The sequence below is a fragment of the Pollachius pollachius genome, assembly GCF_949987615.1.
Source record: "Pollachius pollachius genome assembly, chromosome: 5".
Lineage (NCBI taxonomy): Eukaryota > Metazoa > Chordata > Actinopteri > Gadiformes > Gadidae > Pollachius > Pollachius pollachius.
Window position 1 is genome coordinate 27652532 of NC_136938.1, and position 18918 is coordinate 27671449.

Genomic DNA, 18918 nt, shown 5'->3' on the forward strand with positions numbered 1-18918 from the left:
TTATGAGTACAGTACGAAATAACCTGAAAAAGTCCATCCTCAAAATTGAACCAAGTCACTTATTGGGCGAAATTGGCAAATAAATTAACTATTTGTAAGCGAACTCCAGAGGTTGTGTTAATAAATTGTGTGTGTGTGTGAGAGAGTGAATTAGCCATGATGAATGCCAATGATGTGTAATGGTTTGGCCCATGGCTGGCTGTGGTAACACGTGCATGTTTGCAGAGACTGGGAGAAAGATAAATAGAGGATAACTATGAGTAAACTTTCAAATAAAACAAGTTTGTTCTCCAGGAATCACAGTGCAAATCAGCCCTCGGTTATAAACACAACAGTATGAAATGTGTATAATCTGGTTGGTCTGGCCGTGAAAGTCCTGCCCACCTGCACAGGTGAGCTCTGACGTCACAGCGGACCAGGAAGGGACGGGAGGAGTAGGAACCTTCTGCTCAGACCTTCTCTTCACGCTATTTGTATGTTCCGGAGAGTTGACCTACTTTTGTGAAGCAAATCACTGGAAAGCAATCCTCGTTCGTCAAAAATGTGTACTTTTGGTGAGTATTTGGATTGCATTAATCCTTGTTAATCTTGGTGGTGAAATACCCCTTCACCCGCTCAGGGCTAAAGACCACACGGAGGAGGCACTTGGTTCATTTCCGCTCTGATTGGCACGGTGGCGCTGATGCACCCGGAGGTTAAGATTGTCACTTTCATGAATCAAACTGTTTTTGTCCATGGTAATTAAATACTAGGAATTATGAATGAGTTTTCGGGCCTCCTCCAGTTCCCACTTGCATGCATGTTTTTGCAGGGTTGTGGATGTCAATCTTTAGAATGCAAAGCGCATTTGTTAAACATTCTTAAAAATAAATCATGCAGTGCTTAGCTCTCTTAAATTCTGTTCACACGTGGTTTAAATGAGAACGATGCCGTTATTTTAGATCGTTATGTGTTTAATTCGTTTAAAGTGCATGCAGTGTGGGCCTATGCATGGAAACAACTAGTAAACCGATTTTGAAATACTACGATTTTGACCAATAGGCAAAACCTTTTTTTTCAATCTCAAATCCATTTTTCATCATTTGTCTGCAATCTGTGGGCACACATGATTAATTCGAATTCACCCAATCTTCCTCCTCATATGACCCGTTCTCAGATAAGGACAAGGGGGCGAGGAGGCTGATGAAGAAGGGGTTGAGCCTCATCCTGGTCGGCCACATCAACTTCATCCTGGGGGCCATCGTCCATGGCAACGTACTGCGGCACATCTCCCAGCCGAGCAAGCACATCACCACAGAGTACACCATGGCCAACATCATCTCCGTCACCTCCGGGCTGCTGGTACCACAATTGACGTTAATTAAATTAAAAGCATGCTTCTTAAAAACATAACGTGCAAGCTGTCGAATCATGGCTTATCTGCACATCTGCTGTTCATTTAACTGGATGTTTAAGAACGATTTTCTTATTGTATGAAATTTACATTAAACATTTGCTTAGTAGCAACGGCACAAAAGTGTTATTTTATAACGTTTTTGGAAGGATTATCTGAGGGATCATTAAGAATACTGCTTATTAGAGAAACACTGGAGAAGAGAAAATATAAAAGGCTGCTTTGCATATTAATATGCCAGCACATGTGGGCATAGTTTTGCCATGGGGGGGCTGCATTATGCGTGCGCATGTGTGAGAGAAAAGAATAATCTAGGGATGCAGTCTTTAGGCCCACCCACCCTCTCTTCCTCTCTTGCAGACGAGTGGCAGAAGTTGATTTGTTAAAAACTAATTAACAGCTGATTTTTAGAGACCATACCAGATATCTTTTTAGATCAAGATAAAGTTAAATGATGTTCTTGGAAACCCAATTTACAAATCATACTGCACGAACAATACACTTACTCGTCTTTGTCTTCACGCTGTCAATAGTGGGTTGTATTTGTATCTGCTCTTACCTAAGATATTTAAACCATTCTGCTGATGTATTTTAGGAACCATTTCAGGAACCAAAATAATGGTGGTAAAGGGAGGTCTAAACGGGATGACTAATGAAAATGAATGTTTCTGATTCATATACTATTTATATATAATGCAGATCCTAAATCAAACATAAACTATCTACATTACAAATATACTCAAATATAATATAACTGTACGTTCTGCCTCCTGTAAATTGTTCCTCTGGTAAATATTTGGGCCTTTTTGGGCTCATAATGAAACGTTACTGTGAAAGTGTTACTCTCTCAAACTCTTTCTTCTGATTATTGCAGAGCATTTTAACCGGTGTTGTCGCCATCCTGGTTTCAAGAAACCTCCCAATGTTGAAACTGGTAAGATCATCCAATTGTTTGAATAAGCAAAACATATTTTCATCTTCATCATTCGGTATTGCAGAGCGATTTACCTCTTCTTAATATTGAAGTTGATTTATTCAATTTGGAACCCACAAAACCCCAACCCCTGTAAACTCCATTTCTTCCCTCCATGTCGTGTCTCCAGCAAGTGGGGCTCCTGGTTTGCTCGTTCTTCAACGCTCTGATGTCGGCCGCCTGCAGCGTGGGCCTCCTAGTGGCCGTCGTCCTCACCGTCGCCCACAACGGCCAGCTGCTGATGAGGGGCTGCAACGAGACGCAGGTCCCCGCCAACGCCCGCTCGCCCGTCGGCGCGCGGTGCCCCTTCGACAACACCAAGATCTACGTGAGTAGAGCGGTGGATTTATGATCATCTGCAATACGTGCAACGTGTGTGTGTGTGTGTGTGTGTGTGTGTGTGTGCGTGTGTTACGTGATTATAGTAGATTTCGGACACAATGCACTTTAAAAAGTGTATATTTCTACCCCATTGGGAGCAAATGAATGGTGGGCTCATCTCTACTTAAAGGCGGTGTAAGTACGATTTAAGAGCTGTTATTTGAGTGTAGTTTGTTAGTATTGCCATATTATTCATCAGGGAAATGCTCTGTTTAGAGTTGACTGCACCTGCCTCTGTTAAAGACATTTTTGGACACTCCCGGCTAATGCTTATTGCTGACCAATCATGGCAGCTCTATCCTGATTGGTTCGGGGAATCCATCCTGCCTGTCAATCACGGTTGTAGGATATGCAACACCCTTCAATGGCTATCACACGACAGCTCTCAAACCTTACCAAACTTAAGGCCCCTTTAGTGTTAGCTATCGGAGTGCTGAAGACCAGACTGCCTGACTTTGCTCATATCACTTCTCGTCGTCGTTGTTGTTGTTGTTGTGGTGTGCGTGCTGGCCTGTGTCTCCAGGACACCGCCCTGGCTCTGTGGATCACCTCGGTGCTGCTGGCCATGGTGGAGGTGGGCCTGTCGGTCTGGTGCTTCAGCGTGGGGCTGACTCTCAGAGGGCTGGCTCCCTGCGGCAACAACTACGTCAAGGAACAGGTGTGTGTGTGTGTGTGTGTGTGTGTGTGTGTGTGTGTGTGGGGGTAGGTAGATGGTTCATGTCTGCATCTGTGGAGCCGGTTTTGTCTGTGTCAATATTACATGTTGCATTACTTACTTAGTGACACACACACACACACACTAACACTCGCACATACACACACTCTCACAAACACACACCTACACACCTTATTATGTGTGTCTCCCTTGCAGAGAGAGTGACTGTCTTTTGCACTTTGTCTGTTTGTGTTCCTCCTCCCTCTTTCTTATCTAACTGACAGTTGGAGGAGGGGGCTCTGTCCAATAGGAACAGAGCAGGGGCGGGGTTTCCCACCCAGGGCCAGATCCTGATTGAACGGCAGAACCCTGACGTCTGATTGGACCAGCACCGTGTCAAACACAGCCAGTACTAGAGTTCTGTTTTCAAAATGCCAAAATTACACATGGTATTTTTTGTTAAAAATTTGTTGTTGGTGCTAACAGTCATATTTTTCTATTCTAAAGAGGTTTTCTGGGAAGGATTAATTTAGATTCCGGTTTGGTAATCTGATTAGGCTGCTGATTTAGGAGGACATGTAGTCAAGGAAAGTTAATTATCTAAAATATCACTCGAAGGGAATACATTTCAGTGTAAAACATATTTCATGCAGGTATTACTAATATGAAGTTCAAGTGATGGTATTTTAGTTTGAGGTTTGCTTGTTTTTTATAATACGGAAGTAATTGCCAAAGATTTGTTTTTATATATTTAAATGATTTGATTATGCCTTATGTTAGTATTGTCTTTATATTTTAGTTAAATGTTTTTCTAAGCCTTTCTGCTCAGCAAATCATGGCCTGGAAGTCATGTGGCTTTTGTAAGAAAGACATAAATCAACAAATATAGACTATTAATATGTATTAAACTAGAAGCAAGGCACTTAAAAACAAAAGATGCGATCTGTCGAATCATGGCTTGCACATCCGCTGTTAATTCAACTGATTGTTTAAGAAAGATTTCATTATCTAAAATTTATATTAAACATTTGCGTAGTAGCAACAGCAAAATTCAAAGTAATAAAATAAATTAAGTCTTATTTTACGCTTTTAGAAGGATTACCTGAGGGATAATTTTTAATTCTGCTTATTAGAGAAACACTGGAGAAGAGAAAATAGAAAAGCCTGCTTTGCATATTAATTTGCCAGCACATGTGTGCATAGTTTGCATGCATTTATGCATGTGCATGTGTGAGAGAAGACACTCCTCCAAGGATGCATGCGGGTGTGCCTATGCATTCATGCCTATTTTATTTGCAGCACGTTTACATGCCCTTACATATTCTTTTTTTATTTGCACGCTCGCCCAGTGACACAAACCAGTTCAGTTAAAGAGCATTTCAGTAGTAGAACCATAACGTTCCTCTGCATTTCAGACCGATGAAACACGTTGAGGCGAGGGCATCCTGTAACTAACCCCCCCCCCCCCCCACGCTGGGCCAGGCGCTGTGCGAGGCCGTGAGTGGTCAGAGCCTCCTGCCACCCAGCAGCCAATCACAGAGCAGGCTGCTGAGCCAGGCCCGTATGGAGGCGGTGGGATCAGCTATGAAACGGTTAATCTAGAGGCCGTGCTTTATCGAGCGTAAAAGGGTCTCTGCACGCGATGGTAATCTGCTGTGTGTGTGTGGGGGGGGGGGGGGGGGGGGGTATAAATATTGACATGGATTGGTGACTCCAGCAGTCACAACAAATTGCCGTCCCTGATGTTGGAGGTTTAGGGCAGAGGGCGAAGCGTTGGGCCTTGTGTTTCTACGGAGAAGGATGGGCCGTGATGAGGAAGTAGCATTAGATTAATAGATTATATATATATATATTTTTTTCATAATCAGAGACAAAGCACACCAAACTTTTATAGGTTTATCTTTGGGTTAGGTTATATGTTTTGCATTTATATGCACTATTACTATGCTGTGCATTACTTTTTATATTTTATTTTCAATTGAATTATCTGTCATAAACTTACCGAAGTGCATGTGTCCATCTGTGTTGAATATGTATTATCAAATGTATTTTGACAGTAGCCTCTGTAATGTGTCTTTGCTAATTAGATTTGTTTTAACTGTTCAGTCTTTCCGTGTTTCATGAGGACCGAATGGCCTCTTTGTTTCGAGGAACAGTGTTTGGATGAGTTCTGATTAAACCAAGGCTCTATGCATTCTGTTCTTTATGTTGTATAAAAGTAATGTTTTGGATTTACATTTTTGACTGAAATATCACCTATTACATTGCTTAATTTTTTTTTATCCTTAATAAAACAGTCAAATGTGATCGCCACAATGAATCTTTTTTAATAAATGCAGTAATTCTGAATTGGTGTTATTAATGGTAGGCCTGTTCATTCAGTGTGCTGTGCCCTCAAGTTGGTCCTCCTGTGTTTTATATTTCAGGTCATTAGGACACAAATGCATGAACACATATTTTAATATTGTGTGTTATTGGTCGTAAGCATAGGGCTGGCAATCGACCCATGTTTGGCTTTTGAATGGAATGAATGTGAAAAAAATCGAATATATTTTTATTTATTCTCAGGCCACGCCCCGAGACCCTGCAGGCCGCTCCCCCCCCCCTCCCCTATATGCCCAGGCCGCGCCCCCAGACCCTGCAGCCCTCCCCCTGCCCCCCCCTCTCTCCAGAGCCCCGTGCGTGCAGGAGTCGCACCTGTTCTGCAGGCTGCACTGAACCTACCGACCACAACATCATTCACAACATCTCACCGAGTCAAAGCGCGTGAGGCTCTAACGTCTGAGCGGTCGACAGACGTCCGCTCCGGTGCTGCTTCCAAACAGGGCCTCTCGAGACCCTCCGGCTCCAGATGCAAGCCTCCGCTTCTGGAGCTCACTGAGGGCGCGCGGCGGGGAGGCGGACGCGACGCGCGCGGCACACCGCGGAACCAAGAGCCGCTGCAGCGCGAGCTGAGCGGAGCGCGGGTCTCCGGGCGGGTCTCTCCTCCTGACGTCGCGAGGTAAATCCCGTTCCACAGTTGAACGCTGTTCTCGTCGCGTGCTCGTTACCGGGCGACCGGAACACCGCCGACCTTCCTCACGCGCCTTTAGTGTTGTCATCCGAGTCCTTTGATGTGGCGATCATTTATCACACAGCAACACTCAGGACTGTCAATCACTTTTTAAATAAGTGCATTTAATAGCGCGTGCGGAAACATCCAGGGTCCTACCGGTGGATCTCCGTGTTGATCCGACCAGGTGCTGCTCCCGGTGGGGTCCAGCGGTGCGGTTCTCTGGTTCTGCGGTTCTGTGGTTCTCGTGTTCCTCGTGCGCCTCTGCATCTCACGCACTTGCATTCAGATCCCGTCTGAGTCGATGGTCGTGAACTAAATCAGTTTAACCAACACGAGGACGGATGCGACAAAGAGTGTGAAACGTCGCAGGCAAACGTGAGTTAGCTGACACGAGCATGCGACAGGGGAAGGGAGCCCTCGCGCAGGGGGCGAGGGGAGCAGGAGACGGGTCTGATGGGACGGGGGTCTGCGGGATACGGGGGCCTGCAGCCGGGGAAGAGTCTGGGCCCGGTCAGCAGGGTCTGGTGGGTCTGCAGCGGGGCACGGGGGGTCTGCCTCAGCTGCAGGTGTACCGCTGGTTTGACCCAAACCCCCAAAACGAACTATCTTCCTTCATGTTGGTTATAGCTACACTGTGCGGTTGATTGACCACTTTATTATGATTTTAATAGATTGCATATTTTCGTTCAGTGTGAGATTCCTCCTAATGAATGTTCAATGCTATGATCTGGCTTATGGACATATAGTTGAAACCAAGGTGATATAGTTTGATAATAATAATGATTGATGGGTCCTTTGATCCACCTCGGGTAATATCATATAATAAAAATATGATTGATAGTTTACTTGATCAAGCCAAATGCCATAAAACGCAAGTGTGGAAGCAGTCATATTTTTCTTTTTTTTTTCTTTCTTACCAATAATCCTACAGTATAAGAAAGCTGACTCCCCAACCGCCCGTTCTGTCTGACCGTTCCTCATTGTCCCTTTGTGTCTAAACCTGCAGGACCTGCTACGAGGCTACGAGACTCAGAGGCTACGAGGCTACGAGACTCAGAGGCTACGAGGCTAGGAGGCTACGAGGCTGGCTGCCATCAGCTGGAAGAAAGGACTCTCCAACGGCAGCCCCCGTCTTCCTCCACGCTGGAAGAGGCTTCTGCACGACGTTGGAGAAGAGTAGAGAGGTGGAGCAGCCGAACGCCTGCCTACGATCTGCTCAGGAGAGACGGTGTGGCTGACGGACTGAAGACGTCTGCCACCAGTGGCGCCGAAGCAGGCGGCGGTGCCTTTGGAGCGAACAAACCTACAGGATTAACCTGGATTTGAACGTTTCCAAAGACCTCAACAGCCGTCGTCTTGAAGCAGAGGAACTGCGACTACAGTCGGTGGACATAAAGATGTCTCCTCTGTAGACAGCAGCCCCCCCCCTCTGGTTCCTTAACTCTTCACCGATTGGTCGAACCCTTCACCCAAGTGTCGTCCACCTCCATCATAATGGGATCCCCCTATTTCCCCGCCAGCCAATCACCTCGCAGCCCCGAAGCGGTCTCCGGGGCGTGCTAGCAGTGTCGCTGCTAATCAGGATTTTAATCGGTTCAGCTCTCCGGAGAACCGTCTGAACTCAAGATGAGACCCTCCGGCAGGGGGTCCCTCCCCGCGGACCGGCTCTCCTCCAGCCCGCCGTCCCTCCTCCTCCTCCGCCTCCTCCTCCACCTCCACCTCCTGCTTCTGGTCCCGCCCTCGCTCAGCATCCAGACGGAGCGCGCCGAGAGCCACGACGAGTTCAGCTGCGAGCCCATTGGTCTGCGGATGTGCCAGGACCTCCCGTACAACTCCACCTTCATGCCCAACCTGCTGAACCACTACGACCAGCAGACAGCCGCCCTGGCCATGGAGGTAGGACGGGCTCGGGTTACACGTGTGAGTGTGTGTGAGTGTGAGTGTGTGTGTGTGTGTGTGTGTGTGTGTGTGTGTGTGTGAGCGTGTGCGTGTGTGCGTAAAGCGTCGCTATGGGAGCAACTGACATTGTGTGTGTCAGCTTTGAAACACAATAGCGGTGCTACGGGGAGCAGATACGTCCACCTGTACGGTTGCCAGATTGGAGCAGGCCTGAGACCCATCCCCCTGTATGGGCTGCAGAGCAGCAGTGGTTCGGCTGTGGTTAGGTGTACCCCCCTCCCTGCCGTGGAGCAGCACGTTAGCCATGGCATGAAGGAGTCTTTTGTGTGCCAGACCCACGTGCACGCGAAATGTGTCAGGCAGGACTATTGTGTCACAGTACAGACGGATCTCCCCTGCAGACATAAGTGCATTTTATATGCATGTTTATATTTTGTAACGACCTAATGGGGTAATGAATACATCTTTGCAGATGCAAGATGTATAATAGATAGTTAAAAGGCTGCATGGTGCAACCTTATCTACTGCTGTAGTAAACATCCTAACACCAACCTAGTCCTCACCCAGTCTGCTGTGTGGTGGTGTTGATTTACGTCCAAGCACATAGCGGATAAAACACACCAGTAGTGACTGGTTTCAGCCCACAGCCCCACTGGTCACCGTGCGGCAGCTGCAACAGTAGCTGGCCTCCTGCGGTTACAGCCCTCCCCTGCATCGGTGTATTATTCTGACGTGATAACCTGCAATCTAAGGTGTCCTTCTGTGTGGCTCAGCCCCGTCCTGCACTCACCTGTTCAGAATTCACCTGGACTCTGTATAGCCTCCCCCTTCCCCCCCCCCCCACACACACCCCTCCTAAACACTTATTGTATGTTGTACGTCCTGGCACTTAAAAAAAAGTACTTAGCACGGTGTAGCATCTTATCCTAGCTGTCTTTGTTGTATACGGGGAATGGGTTAACCTAGTGATTGTTAGTACTTGGCACTTGGTTCTATGAACGTCCTTACTGTAGCGACAGAGATATTGTTGTTTCTCTTTCTTCTGACAAATGTACTTATTGTAAGTCGCTTTGGGTTAAAGCGTCTGCTAAATGTAAATGTACACTAGTGTTCACTCAGGACTGCTGACCTGCTTTCCCCACAGCCTGTAAACACACGATGCGGCGCCCCGCCAGCCTAAGCAGGTTACGCCGCGTTTCAGACGTGAATATGTTCTTCGAGGGAGAAATCTCTCATACTGAAAAACAAAAAAAATACGTCCTCCTTTCTCCAAAACCTCCGCCATGAAGGAGGAATTTATACCGCTGTGATCGGGTTACTGCACCCACCGCTTCCTTTGTCCTCCGCCCTGAGAGAGATACCAGGACCTATGTTAGACGAGGGTGAGAGAGAGAGAGAGACAAGGACCTACGTTAGAGGAGGAAGAGAGAGAGAGACAAGGACCTACGTTAGAGGAGGAAGAGAGAGAGAGACAAGGACCTATGTTAGAGGAGGGAGAGAGATACAAGGACCTATGTTAGAGGAGGGAGAGATGGAGAGACAAGGACCTATGTTAGAGGAGGGAGAGAGAGAGACAAGGACCTATGTTAGAGGAGGGAGAGAGAGAGAGACAAGGACCTATGTTAGAGGAGGAAGAGAGAGAGAGAGAGACAAGGGCCTATGTTAAAGGAGGAAGAGAGAGAGAGAGAGACAAGGACCTATGTTAGAGGAGGAAGAGAGAGAGAGACAAGGGCCTATGTTAGAGGAGGAAGAGAGAGAGAGAGAGACAAGGACCTATGTTAGAGGAGGGAGAGAGACAAGGACCGATGTTAGAGGAGGGAGAGAGAGACAAGGACCTATGTAAGAGGAGGGAGAGAGATACAAGGACCTATGTTAGAGGAGGGAGAGAGATACAAGGACCTATGTAAGAGGAGGGAGAGAGAGACAAGGACCTATGTTAGAGGAGGGAGAGAGTTGGGCAAATTAAGGAAGCTTACGTCTGTGGAGTAGCAACAAGATATTTACATCTACATTGAGGGTGTTAAGCAGACGTTTTTATCCAAAGCGACTTACAATAAGACCATTTATCAGAAGAAAGAGAAACAACAATATATCCCTGTCGGTACAGTAAAGATGTTCATAGGACCAAGTGCCAAGCACTAACAATCACTAGGTTAACCCATTCCCTGTATACAACAAAGATGGCATTGTGTAGCATCTTATCCTAGCTATTATAAGTACTATTTATAAGTGCCAGGACTATAACATACAATAAGTGTGTGAGAGGGGTCTGGGGGGGTGGCAACATGGTTTAATGCAGGAATACTACTCCTGAGTTGGATTGGGTGTGTGTGTGTGTGTTCTCCCAGTAAAACCAGTTCCCTGGTCGCCCCACTTGATACATAATGATTATATTCTCACGTCGGGGCATACGGTGACAGTGAGCTGGCTCTATTCCCTCTGGCTGCGGCTCTCTTAATCCCTTTATCGTTCCTTTATCGGGGATTCAAGCAAAGATACGGCTTAATTTGTCCGCTGACAGCCGTGGCGTTGTGAATTTGCCCGGCGTCCCCTCCTGAATGGGGCTGTTCTCACCGTCCTGCCCCCCTCCCCCCCCCCCCCCTCTCCCCCCCCTCTCCTCCCCCCTCTCCTCCCCCCCTCCCCCCTCACAACGAGGGGCCGTGCAGCCGCTCGAATCAGGCCAATTCCCCCGCGTCGTGTAGGAACACGCGGACCGGGAGCGAGGAGGAGCATCTGCTATTGAACTCGCCGTGACCCAGGTTGAGGCGCGGCGCTGTAACCCACACCCCCCCCCCCCCCCCCCCCCCGTCTCCGCCCGCCAGGACGGGCTCGGAGCTTCAGACGCTCCCAGGATGAGCCCCGGTTTGGTGTAACTGCTCTGCAACTGGGCCCCAGTAACCTGGTGGAAAACCCTTGTGTGTGTGTGTGTGTGTGTGTGTGTGTGTGTGTGTGTGTGTGTGTGTGTGTGTGTGTGTGTGTGTGTGTGTGTGTGTGTGTGTGTGCGTGTGTCCACGCCGACTATTAAAGCCCAAGGGGGATGGTTTGAGCAATCAGCGCTTATTATTGTAAACACTGGTTTAATGGGTTTGACCTTTTCAGACTGAATGAGTTGCGTAACCAACCAGGGTTATGGAGTTGACTCTGAATGGCAAAGCAAGTAGTTTTGGTATGGGTTGTAAGGGCCGCAAAACTTGTCTTCCGTACAATACGTGTTCTTCCATGTCCTTGTACGTCCTTGCACTTAACAATAGTACTTAGCATTGTGTAGCATCTTTTCCTAGCTATCTCTGTTGTATACAGGGAATGGGTTAACCTAGTGATCGTGCTTGGCACTTGGGTTCTATGAACATACTTATCGTGCCCACAGCGTTAAACTGTTTCCCTTTCTTCTGACAAATGTACTTATTGTAAGTCACTTTGGATAAAAGCGTCTGTTAATGCCCTAGATGTAAATGTCCATTCTCGGTATTGGTCATTGAGCGCAATCAGAAGTTAAAGTTAATGTAATTTATAGCTCACCCATTTCGTATTGTTGCGTCTTCTAACCATTAGGCCTCTTACAGAGAGAGGGATGATGAAACTCCTCTCCACCAAACCTCCTGTTCTCCTCTGATGCTCGGACAGCTGCCTCAACATCTGCTCTTCCTCTTGTCCACACAAATTAGCCTCATTCAACTTTTTACTTTTGTGTTCTTGCATTCAAGCGCACGTAATCTGACAACCCACTTACAGGGCAGAGCCTGAACACAGCACCTCTGTCCGGCGCACGCAAACATCTACTCATAAACACGTTAATGTCTAATAAGAATTTAAGGTTTCAAAACCTTTTTAGAATTTGTCTTTGTAACAGGTGCATGTACTTTGAATCTTTAGAGAAATATTGCTTCATTCCATAACGGATTGATACCAGATTAAGAGCTACGTTTAAAAATATAATGAAAGGGGTTAGCCTGCTTTGTTTTGTACCTTCATAAACAACACAGTTTCCCCAATGTGTGCGTATTCATAAGTTACCGGTTTGTCACACTGGCTATCGTTATAACTTTCTCTCTAGCAGCTAAGCTAAGCTGCAGAGCAGAACGTTCCTTCTTTGATTGACGGGGGAGAAACCGTGGCAGCTGTCACTTCTTGCTCACACTAACTAGCCGCTAATCTCCTCCTTAACGCCACAATGAGGCTCATTGATTTCAGAGCCACCCCTCTCCCTAAAGGGGGGGGGGGGGTATTCCTCAGAAACGCTGTCACCTGTTCCTCACACAACCGGAACTTTCCCCCAGTCTTCCTCCCCTGGTTTCCTAGCAGAGAGTCATGGTTCTCCATCTGCCTCAGGGTCTATGGTTCCCCGGCGGAACCACTCCAGGACATTGCCTGAGATATAGATGTCTCTGTAAGTCATGTGTGTGGTGGGTGGACACTAGTACGAGGTCACCATAACTCAGAGAAAGTGGCTTCTTTGTGAAAGGTAATTCGTTTTTGGTTGTTTTAATCACATTCAATTGATGGTCAAATGTTTCATATAAAATAAATTATGGGGAGATAATGGATCTAGATCTATTTTTTAAACACGTTTTTACATTGTATATAAAAATAAATGTCATTGAATAGCATCCCCTCCTGGGTTCTAACGGTCTATTCAGAGAGATGGATGGTGTGGTCACTCTGAGAGAGTGCTGCTGCCTGTAAAACAAACCCTAGAGAGGGTCATAAAGCAGCCGCTAACCTCCATTATTCAGAGAGCTCCTTCCTCTCCTCCTTCCTCTCCTCCTTCCTCTCCTCCCTCCTCCCTGTTTCCTCCGTGTTTCCTGCGAGTCAGTGATTCGCTGCTCAGGTCAGCTGATCAGCGCTGATGATTTCTCTCGTTCCGTCAAGATGGCGTCGTGTTTTAATTGGGTTGCGCTTGTGGTCTTGAATTATAAACGAATGATCTTCCTAGTAATTTGTTTTCCGCTGTTAGATGTTTTAAGCGGTATTATTTGGCACATCCTCTTAAGTGTGAGTGAATCAGTTCCAATGCATTTCCTAAGGAGGACGTCCGTTTCCTGAAAAAAACAAAAAAGCAAGTTAAATGTATAAAGTCGATGTGGTAGAATCGTATCCAGGGTAAGCAATGGTATAGGCCTAATCCTGGCTCTATAGGTCGGTCCTAATAATGGCTTCTTTCAGTAAAGCTCTTTCAGAGACTCAATACGGCAGTCTGTTTATAAAGCCAACAAACAGCCAAACCTACCTTCAAATAAAGGACTGACCTGTCAATCACACAGCCCCCCTCCCTCCATTGGCCCCCACACAGCGCTAAGTGTTAGGTTTCCCAGGATTGCGTTTAAAAGAATGTTAAAAATCCAATTCATGAAACACAGATGCACAGAGAAAAGGATTCCGATCCCTTATTGTTTTTTCTACTTACTCCAGCTCGTGTGTTCCGGGGGTAAACCGATCATGGATGATTGGTTTTTTTTCTACGGCTCTCAGTAGAGGATAATGGTTTCAGGCGGGTAGATGATAATGGTTTCAGGCGTGTAGAGGATAATGGTTTTAGGCGTTGGATTGCAGCGTCAGTCATTCGATCACCATCACCTGTTGTTTGGTAACCAAGATGGCGACCGTGTGGGCTCATGAGGGGTGGAAATAATAGATTCATGTGAGATTCTTCTCCAAATCCTCTATGACTTGTAATTAATTCTATACTTCCAAAAGTAGTTTTTATTCATTTCTTTCCCTTTTGGTCTTGGGCTGGCCTTTGCGTGTTAACATTATTGAAACAGTTAATCTAACCATGAAGCCTTTGTTAAGCACAACGGGCTGGAGTTGATCCTGAAACAAGCTCCCCTATGTCCTCAATCCAGAATCCATTTAGAAATCAAATTGTGACCCCATGAATCAAAATTGAATCGTAAGATACCAACCAATCCACACCCCTACCTGGCCCTCACACTCACAGTTTTACTCCAAACCTAGGGGGAGAAGGTTTGAAACTATTCTATTCTAGAATGTGTTAGTTTAGTTTCAAGAATAACACTATCGTGTAGCTGGAAGTCTTTCTGGTTTTTACTTGCGTTGTGTCTCGAAGGGTCGCGGTTCGCATTGCTCTCGGTTAACTTTTGCTAAACCTTTTGGATTAGATTCAAAGGTATTGGTCTTTGGTCAATGTTGAGATGTATTTAACACTCAATGTGTCGAGCTGTTGACCGACTCCTGTTCTTGTCCACTATAATAATACTGTCACCCTATTCTGATCAACCGGAGATGGATGCTCGGAGGTTCCCCTCATGAATACATCTTTGTCGAGTGGCTGTGCTGTAAACGCTCCGGAATAATAATAACTGCCGGAAGAAATGGAGGGGGTTGTGAAAAGGGAAAGTGTGGAACCAGTGAGGCGGAGGACTGGTGGGTCGTGTGGGGTCCTAAGCCCATCGTGTGTGTGTGTGTGTGTGTGTGTCCCAGCATGGGGTCCTGTCCCCCGTCTCAGACGCGCTCCGTAACGGTGGGCCACCAAGAGGACGCAGGGTCACACACCAGAGACAAAAGGGGCTGTGTGTACCGAGGCTAGAACCAAATTCCACCCTGAACAACAATGTTGGTTTTAATCAGTGCTATGAGGTGTGTGTGTGTGTGTGTGTGTGTGTGTGTGTGTGTGTGTGTGTGTGTGTGTGTGTGTGTGTGTGTGTGTGTGTGTGTGTGTGTGTGTGTGTGTGTGTGCTCTTAAGGTCTGGTGATGTATACTCACTCAGCGAGCACTTTAGACCACTCCAGTGCCTCATTTCCATACGCAGTGAGCGGTAGAAGGACAGCTCCTCACTGGGGTTTAAGTTGATTCCTCCCCATTCAGCGGCCTGTTGATTACCCCGCTCCGATTTGACAGCCCATTGAAGCTTTCAGCACAAATGAAGCAATCAATTATTTATGCAGCCGGCAACGTGACCGCCTGGCACCGATATTTGGCACGCCGCTTCCTCGACAGGATTCACGTCTCTCGCCGTTCGCCTCGGCTAACAATGGTGGGCAGACTGTGGAAGGATAAGGCAGGGAGGCCCCCGTGCATCACACCGCGCACCTCGGAGCCATGGAGCAAACCCTGGGTTTAGGGCAGCCACTCGGACACGAGCAAAGGATGTGTGACGGTTTAATGGCAGCGTCTCTGACCGCAGTAAAATACATTGATTACATGTCTGACAGTGACTACCCCACCAGCTGCGTTTAACACTCTTCAAACTTAACATGAAATGGCGAGGTGGTATTCTGCTTCTTCCGGGCGGGGGCGGGGGTAGCGGTATGATGGAGCAGGATCTTTATTGCGGATCAATATCTAGATGTATATCTCAGCGTTGTCGTGTGGGCGGCGCTTTATTTAGCGCCCCCTACTTGAAGCCTGTCTGTGTGAGAGAGGCATCCTGGAAGGTTCTCTGGTGGTTCTGCGTGTGGACGGAGGGAGGGCTCTGCGGCTAGGGCCGCTCATTCACCCTCACTCACCCTCACTCACCCCCACTCACCCTGATCCCCTTCTCACGCTAAGCCTCCAAACAAAGGGCGCTAAACATTTCCTGCGTGCCGTGGCTCTGTGTGAGGCAGCTCTGTGGCTCACCAGCTGCATGCCGCCCGCGGATTAACGGGTTTTATTCCCTAAAATGAGAGTTTTCTTAATGGAAGGAGTACGTTATATCCAGTACCGGTCTGATGGTGTCGGGTGTCATTCAGACTGTCCTCAGAAAGCATGCAGAGCTGTGAAAAGCTAGAGGGGTGGTTTGGTTTGAGTGGTATTGGCATGAAGTGTTGACCTATTGCGATACCTAAGTAGTCTGTGCAGTGTTATTATGATGCTGGCACTTAATGTACGCACTTATTGTATGTTGTTATGTCCTAACTATCTTTGCTGTACACGGGGAATGGGTTAACCAAGTGATTGTTAGTGCTTGGCACTTGGTTCTATGAACATCCTTATGAACCGACAGGTATTTTGTTGTTTCTCTTTCTTCTGACAAAATGTACTTATTGTAAGACGCTTTTGATAAAAGCATCTGCTAGATGCCCTGAATGTTAATGTAAATGACGATAAATATATTCCCAAAATGTAGGACTGATATTTATTATTGTTATAAAGCATATCATGATATATATGCATATGAAGACTCTCTTGGTAAAATAAAGGTAAATAGAGAAAAAATATATATAATCATATGATTATGATTAATAAATCCATATCCTCGGGTTAAGTTCTGTGGAATGTGAGACTAAAATCCAACTTATGTGGCATATAATACTGCACCACCTCCATCTATAAGCAACAAGGCACTATATTTATCTATCTCAACTATATATATTCGTTGATATAGCTTTGAATTGCGATCAATACTGGCTCCACGTCCCCTTGTGTGTGGGCTCATGGTGTATGGATATTAAAAGCAGGCCGTGGTGGAGGGTATGGAGGGTTCTGTAGAGAGCAGATGGATGTGGGCGTAGCGTGGGGGACGTGTGGGTGCTGTCGCTGGATAATTAAGCCATCATCACACCTTTTAAGAACAGCAGCTCCCCAACGGGGAAGTCTGTCTCTGCACAGAATCGTCCACGGCTTGATTCAGGCATTAATGCCTTGCTCATTAGCGTTGGTTTGACTATTGGGGTGATCCTAGCTCCTCTCGGAGAACGCACGTACACACACTCACATACGCACGCACACATTCACATACACACACACACACACGCACGCACGCACGCACATACACTCACGCACCTACACACATGCAAATACACACACGCACATACACGCAAGCATCCGACCACACAATGAGGATTCCTCGCCCTTTTACCCCCAGACACGGTCCTATGAGAACATCCAGTGAGCCAACATCACCTGTTGCCATGGTAGTTAAATAGGCGGAGACGAACGGGGAGGAATGACGACGAGAGGGATGGACGGAGGGAGGGAAGGAGGGAGGGAGGGGAGAAAAGCACACGCAAATGCGATGGTGAGAGCAGGGAACGGAATAAAGGAGTGATTGAGACGAGGACCATTAGAGGGGTATGATTATACTTAATAAGACTTTCAGGGGCGCTCTGGTGAAAGCCGCCATTCAACAATCTCGGCACATCTGAAAGACCTGCCGATCAGATCTATTGTAATCGTCAAAAAGGGTTCAAAAACATAACGGTGCCTCCCCTGCGTCGACGAACAGAATATTAATATAAAACTATACTATCCTTCTTTGGTTGTTAGAAGGACTGCTTATTTTTATTATGAGTAACATACATCGATTCTACCTTTTAATAGCTTGTGTTGCTCGTTATGTCTGCCTCAAAAATATGTAGTAAAGATAAAGAACGTTTACAAACCAACCCATCACTCAAATGTAAAAACGGTCTCGATAGCGTAATGAGGAGGAAGACCGCGGGTGAAGGGCTGCTAATGTCTGAGGGAAGGAGAGGAGGAGGAGGAGGAGGAGGGATTCCCAAGGGCAGGCGGCGAGCGTCTGCCAAGGCAACAAAATGGGGATGCACTCAGGAAGACAACGGATGAATAGGAGAGGAGGAGAGGAGGAGAGGAGGAGAGCGACGTGGAGGACACTGCTGCACCTCCTGAGTGTAAGACAGACAGCTCGACGAATTCACAAAACGCTCCAACGATAGGCATGAATACGATGACGTGCGAAAGGGTGAGACTGGGGGGGGGGGGGGGGGGGGGGGGGGGGGGGGGGGGGGGGGGTGGTGGGGTGGGGTGAGACGGGAGGGTGAGACTGAGTGTGAGAGACGGCTGCCCTTTTCCGTCACCCTCTTCAGCGCAGCGAGACGAGGAACGGGGAAGATTAGCGCTGATCACTAGGATGCGTCTTCCTGCGCTATTCATGTTCCGCAGCCTGTCTGTAACGAGGAGGAGGTGTTCTGTAGGAGCAGGGAGCAGAGATGACTGGGAGGACAGGGAGATAGCTATAGAGGAGGAGGAGGAGAGTGTGGGGTGAGGAGGAGAGGATTGTGGGAGAGGAGGAGAGGAGAGCAGAGCACAGTATAGGAGTGTGTCAGGGACTTGAGGGATTCTGTCTGCCTGATCATCTATACAGACGAGTCGGTCAGGAGGAGAGATGAGTGTGGTGAGGAGGACAGAGGAGGGCTTCTATCCGTCAGACCATCCATGATATACCATCTGCTGTGTATGCGTGTTTCACATACATCCAGCGACATACGTCAGCGGTGTTTTCCAGAGCAGCTATCGGAGAGGTCTCAGCGCAAGAGCCTCAAAGCACCGTCACACACTCAGAGAACGGGGGGGGGGGGCAAAGATAACCGCTCAGCGAACGACTGAGAGACTGATGGACGAGGTAATGGTGGGCTGATTATGGGAGCATACAGGGGAGGGTGCAGTCGTCTGGTGTCTAAGCGGTGGTAGAGACAGAGAGTGAACGGTGCACAGGGAGACGGAGGCTGCATCGCTCTGAGGGAGGTGTGGTGTCAGCAACACTTACAGAGCACTTGAATGTGAATGAATAGGGAAATGTGGATAATGGTGCTTTTAGGATGGATGGAGCGGGGGGGGGGGGAGAGACAGCTAAGGGCTGTCTGACATCACAACGCTATGG

General features: G+C 47.4%; 2 protein-coding genes across 2 annotated transcripts in view; both read left to right on the forward strand.

Moving 5' to 3' along the window:
- Nucleotides 1-416: 416 nt before the first annotated feature.
- On the forward strand, nt 417-5710 carry krtcap3 (keratinocyte associated protein 3). The gene is made up of 6 exons (XM_079736863.1): nt 417-554; nt 1157-1341; nt 2268-2327; nt 2497-2694; nt 3271-3405; nt 3687-5710. The coding sequence occupies exons 1-6, from the start codon at nt 542-544 to the stop codon at nt 3780-3782; spliced, it is 687 nt and encodes a 228-aa protein (XP_079592989.1). The 5' UTR covers nt 417-541; the 3' UTR covers nt 3783-5710.
- A 2373-nt stretch (nt 5711-8083) lies between these two features.
- The window catches only part of LOC307075704 (frizzled-3-like), a gene marked incomplete at both ends in the record, with an annotated part of 24813 nt that continues 13978 nt past the window's right edge, over nt 8084-18918 (forward strand). Inside the window, one exon of the mRNA XM_079736379.1 lies at nt 8084-8353. Within this exon, the coding sequence (XP_079592505.1) occupies nt 8084-8353 (270 nt within the window). The remainder of the gene's footprint in view (nt 8354-18918) is intronic.

Bases quoted from the DNA above. Each gene is read 5' to 3' on its own strand.
- krtcap3 (XM_079736863.1), top strand. The intron at 2,328-2,496 runs GTAAGATCATCC...TCGTGTCTCCAG, and splicing joins ACCTCCCAATGTTGAAACTG to CAAGTGGGGCTCCTGGTTTG. The intron at 2,695-3,270 runs GTGAGTAGAGCG...CTGTGTCTCCAG, and splicing joins TCGACAACACCAAGATCTAC to GACACCGCCCTGGCTCTGTG.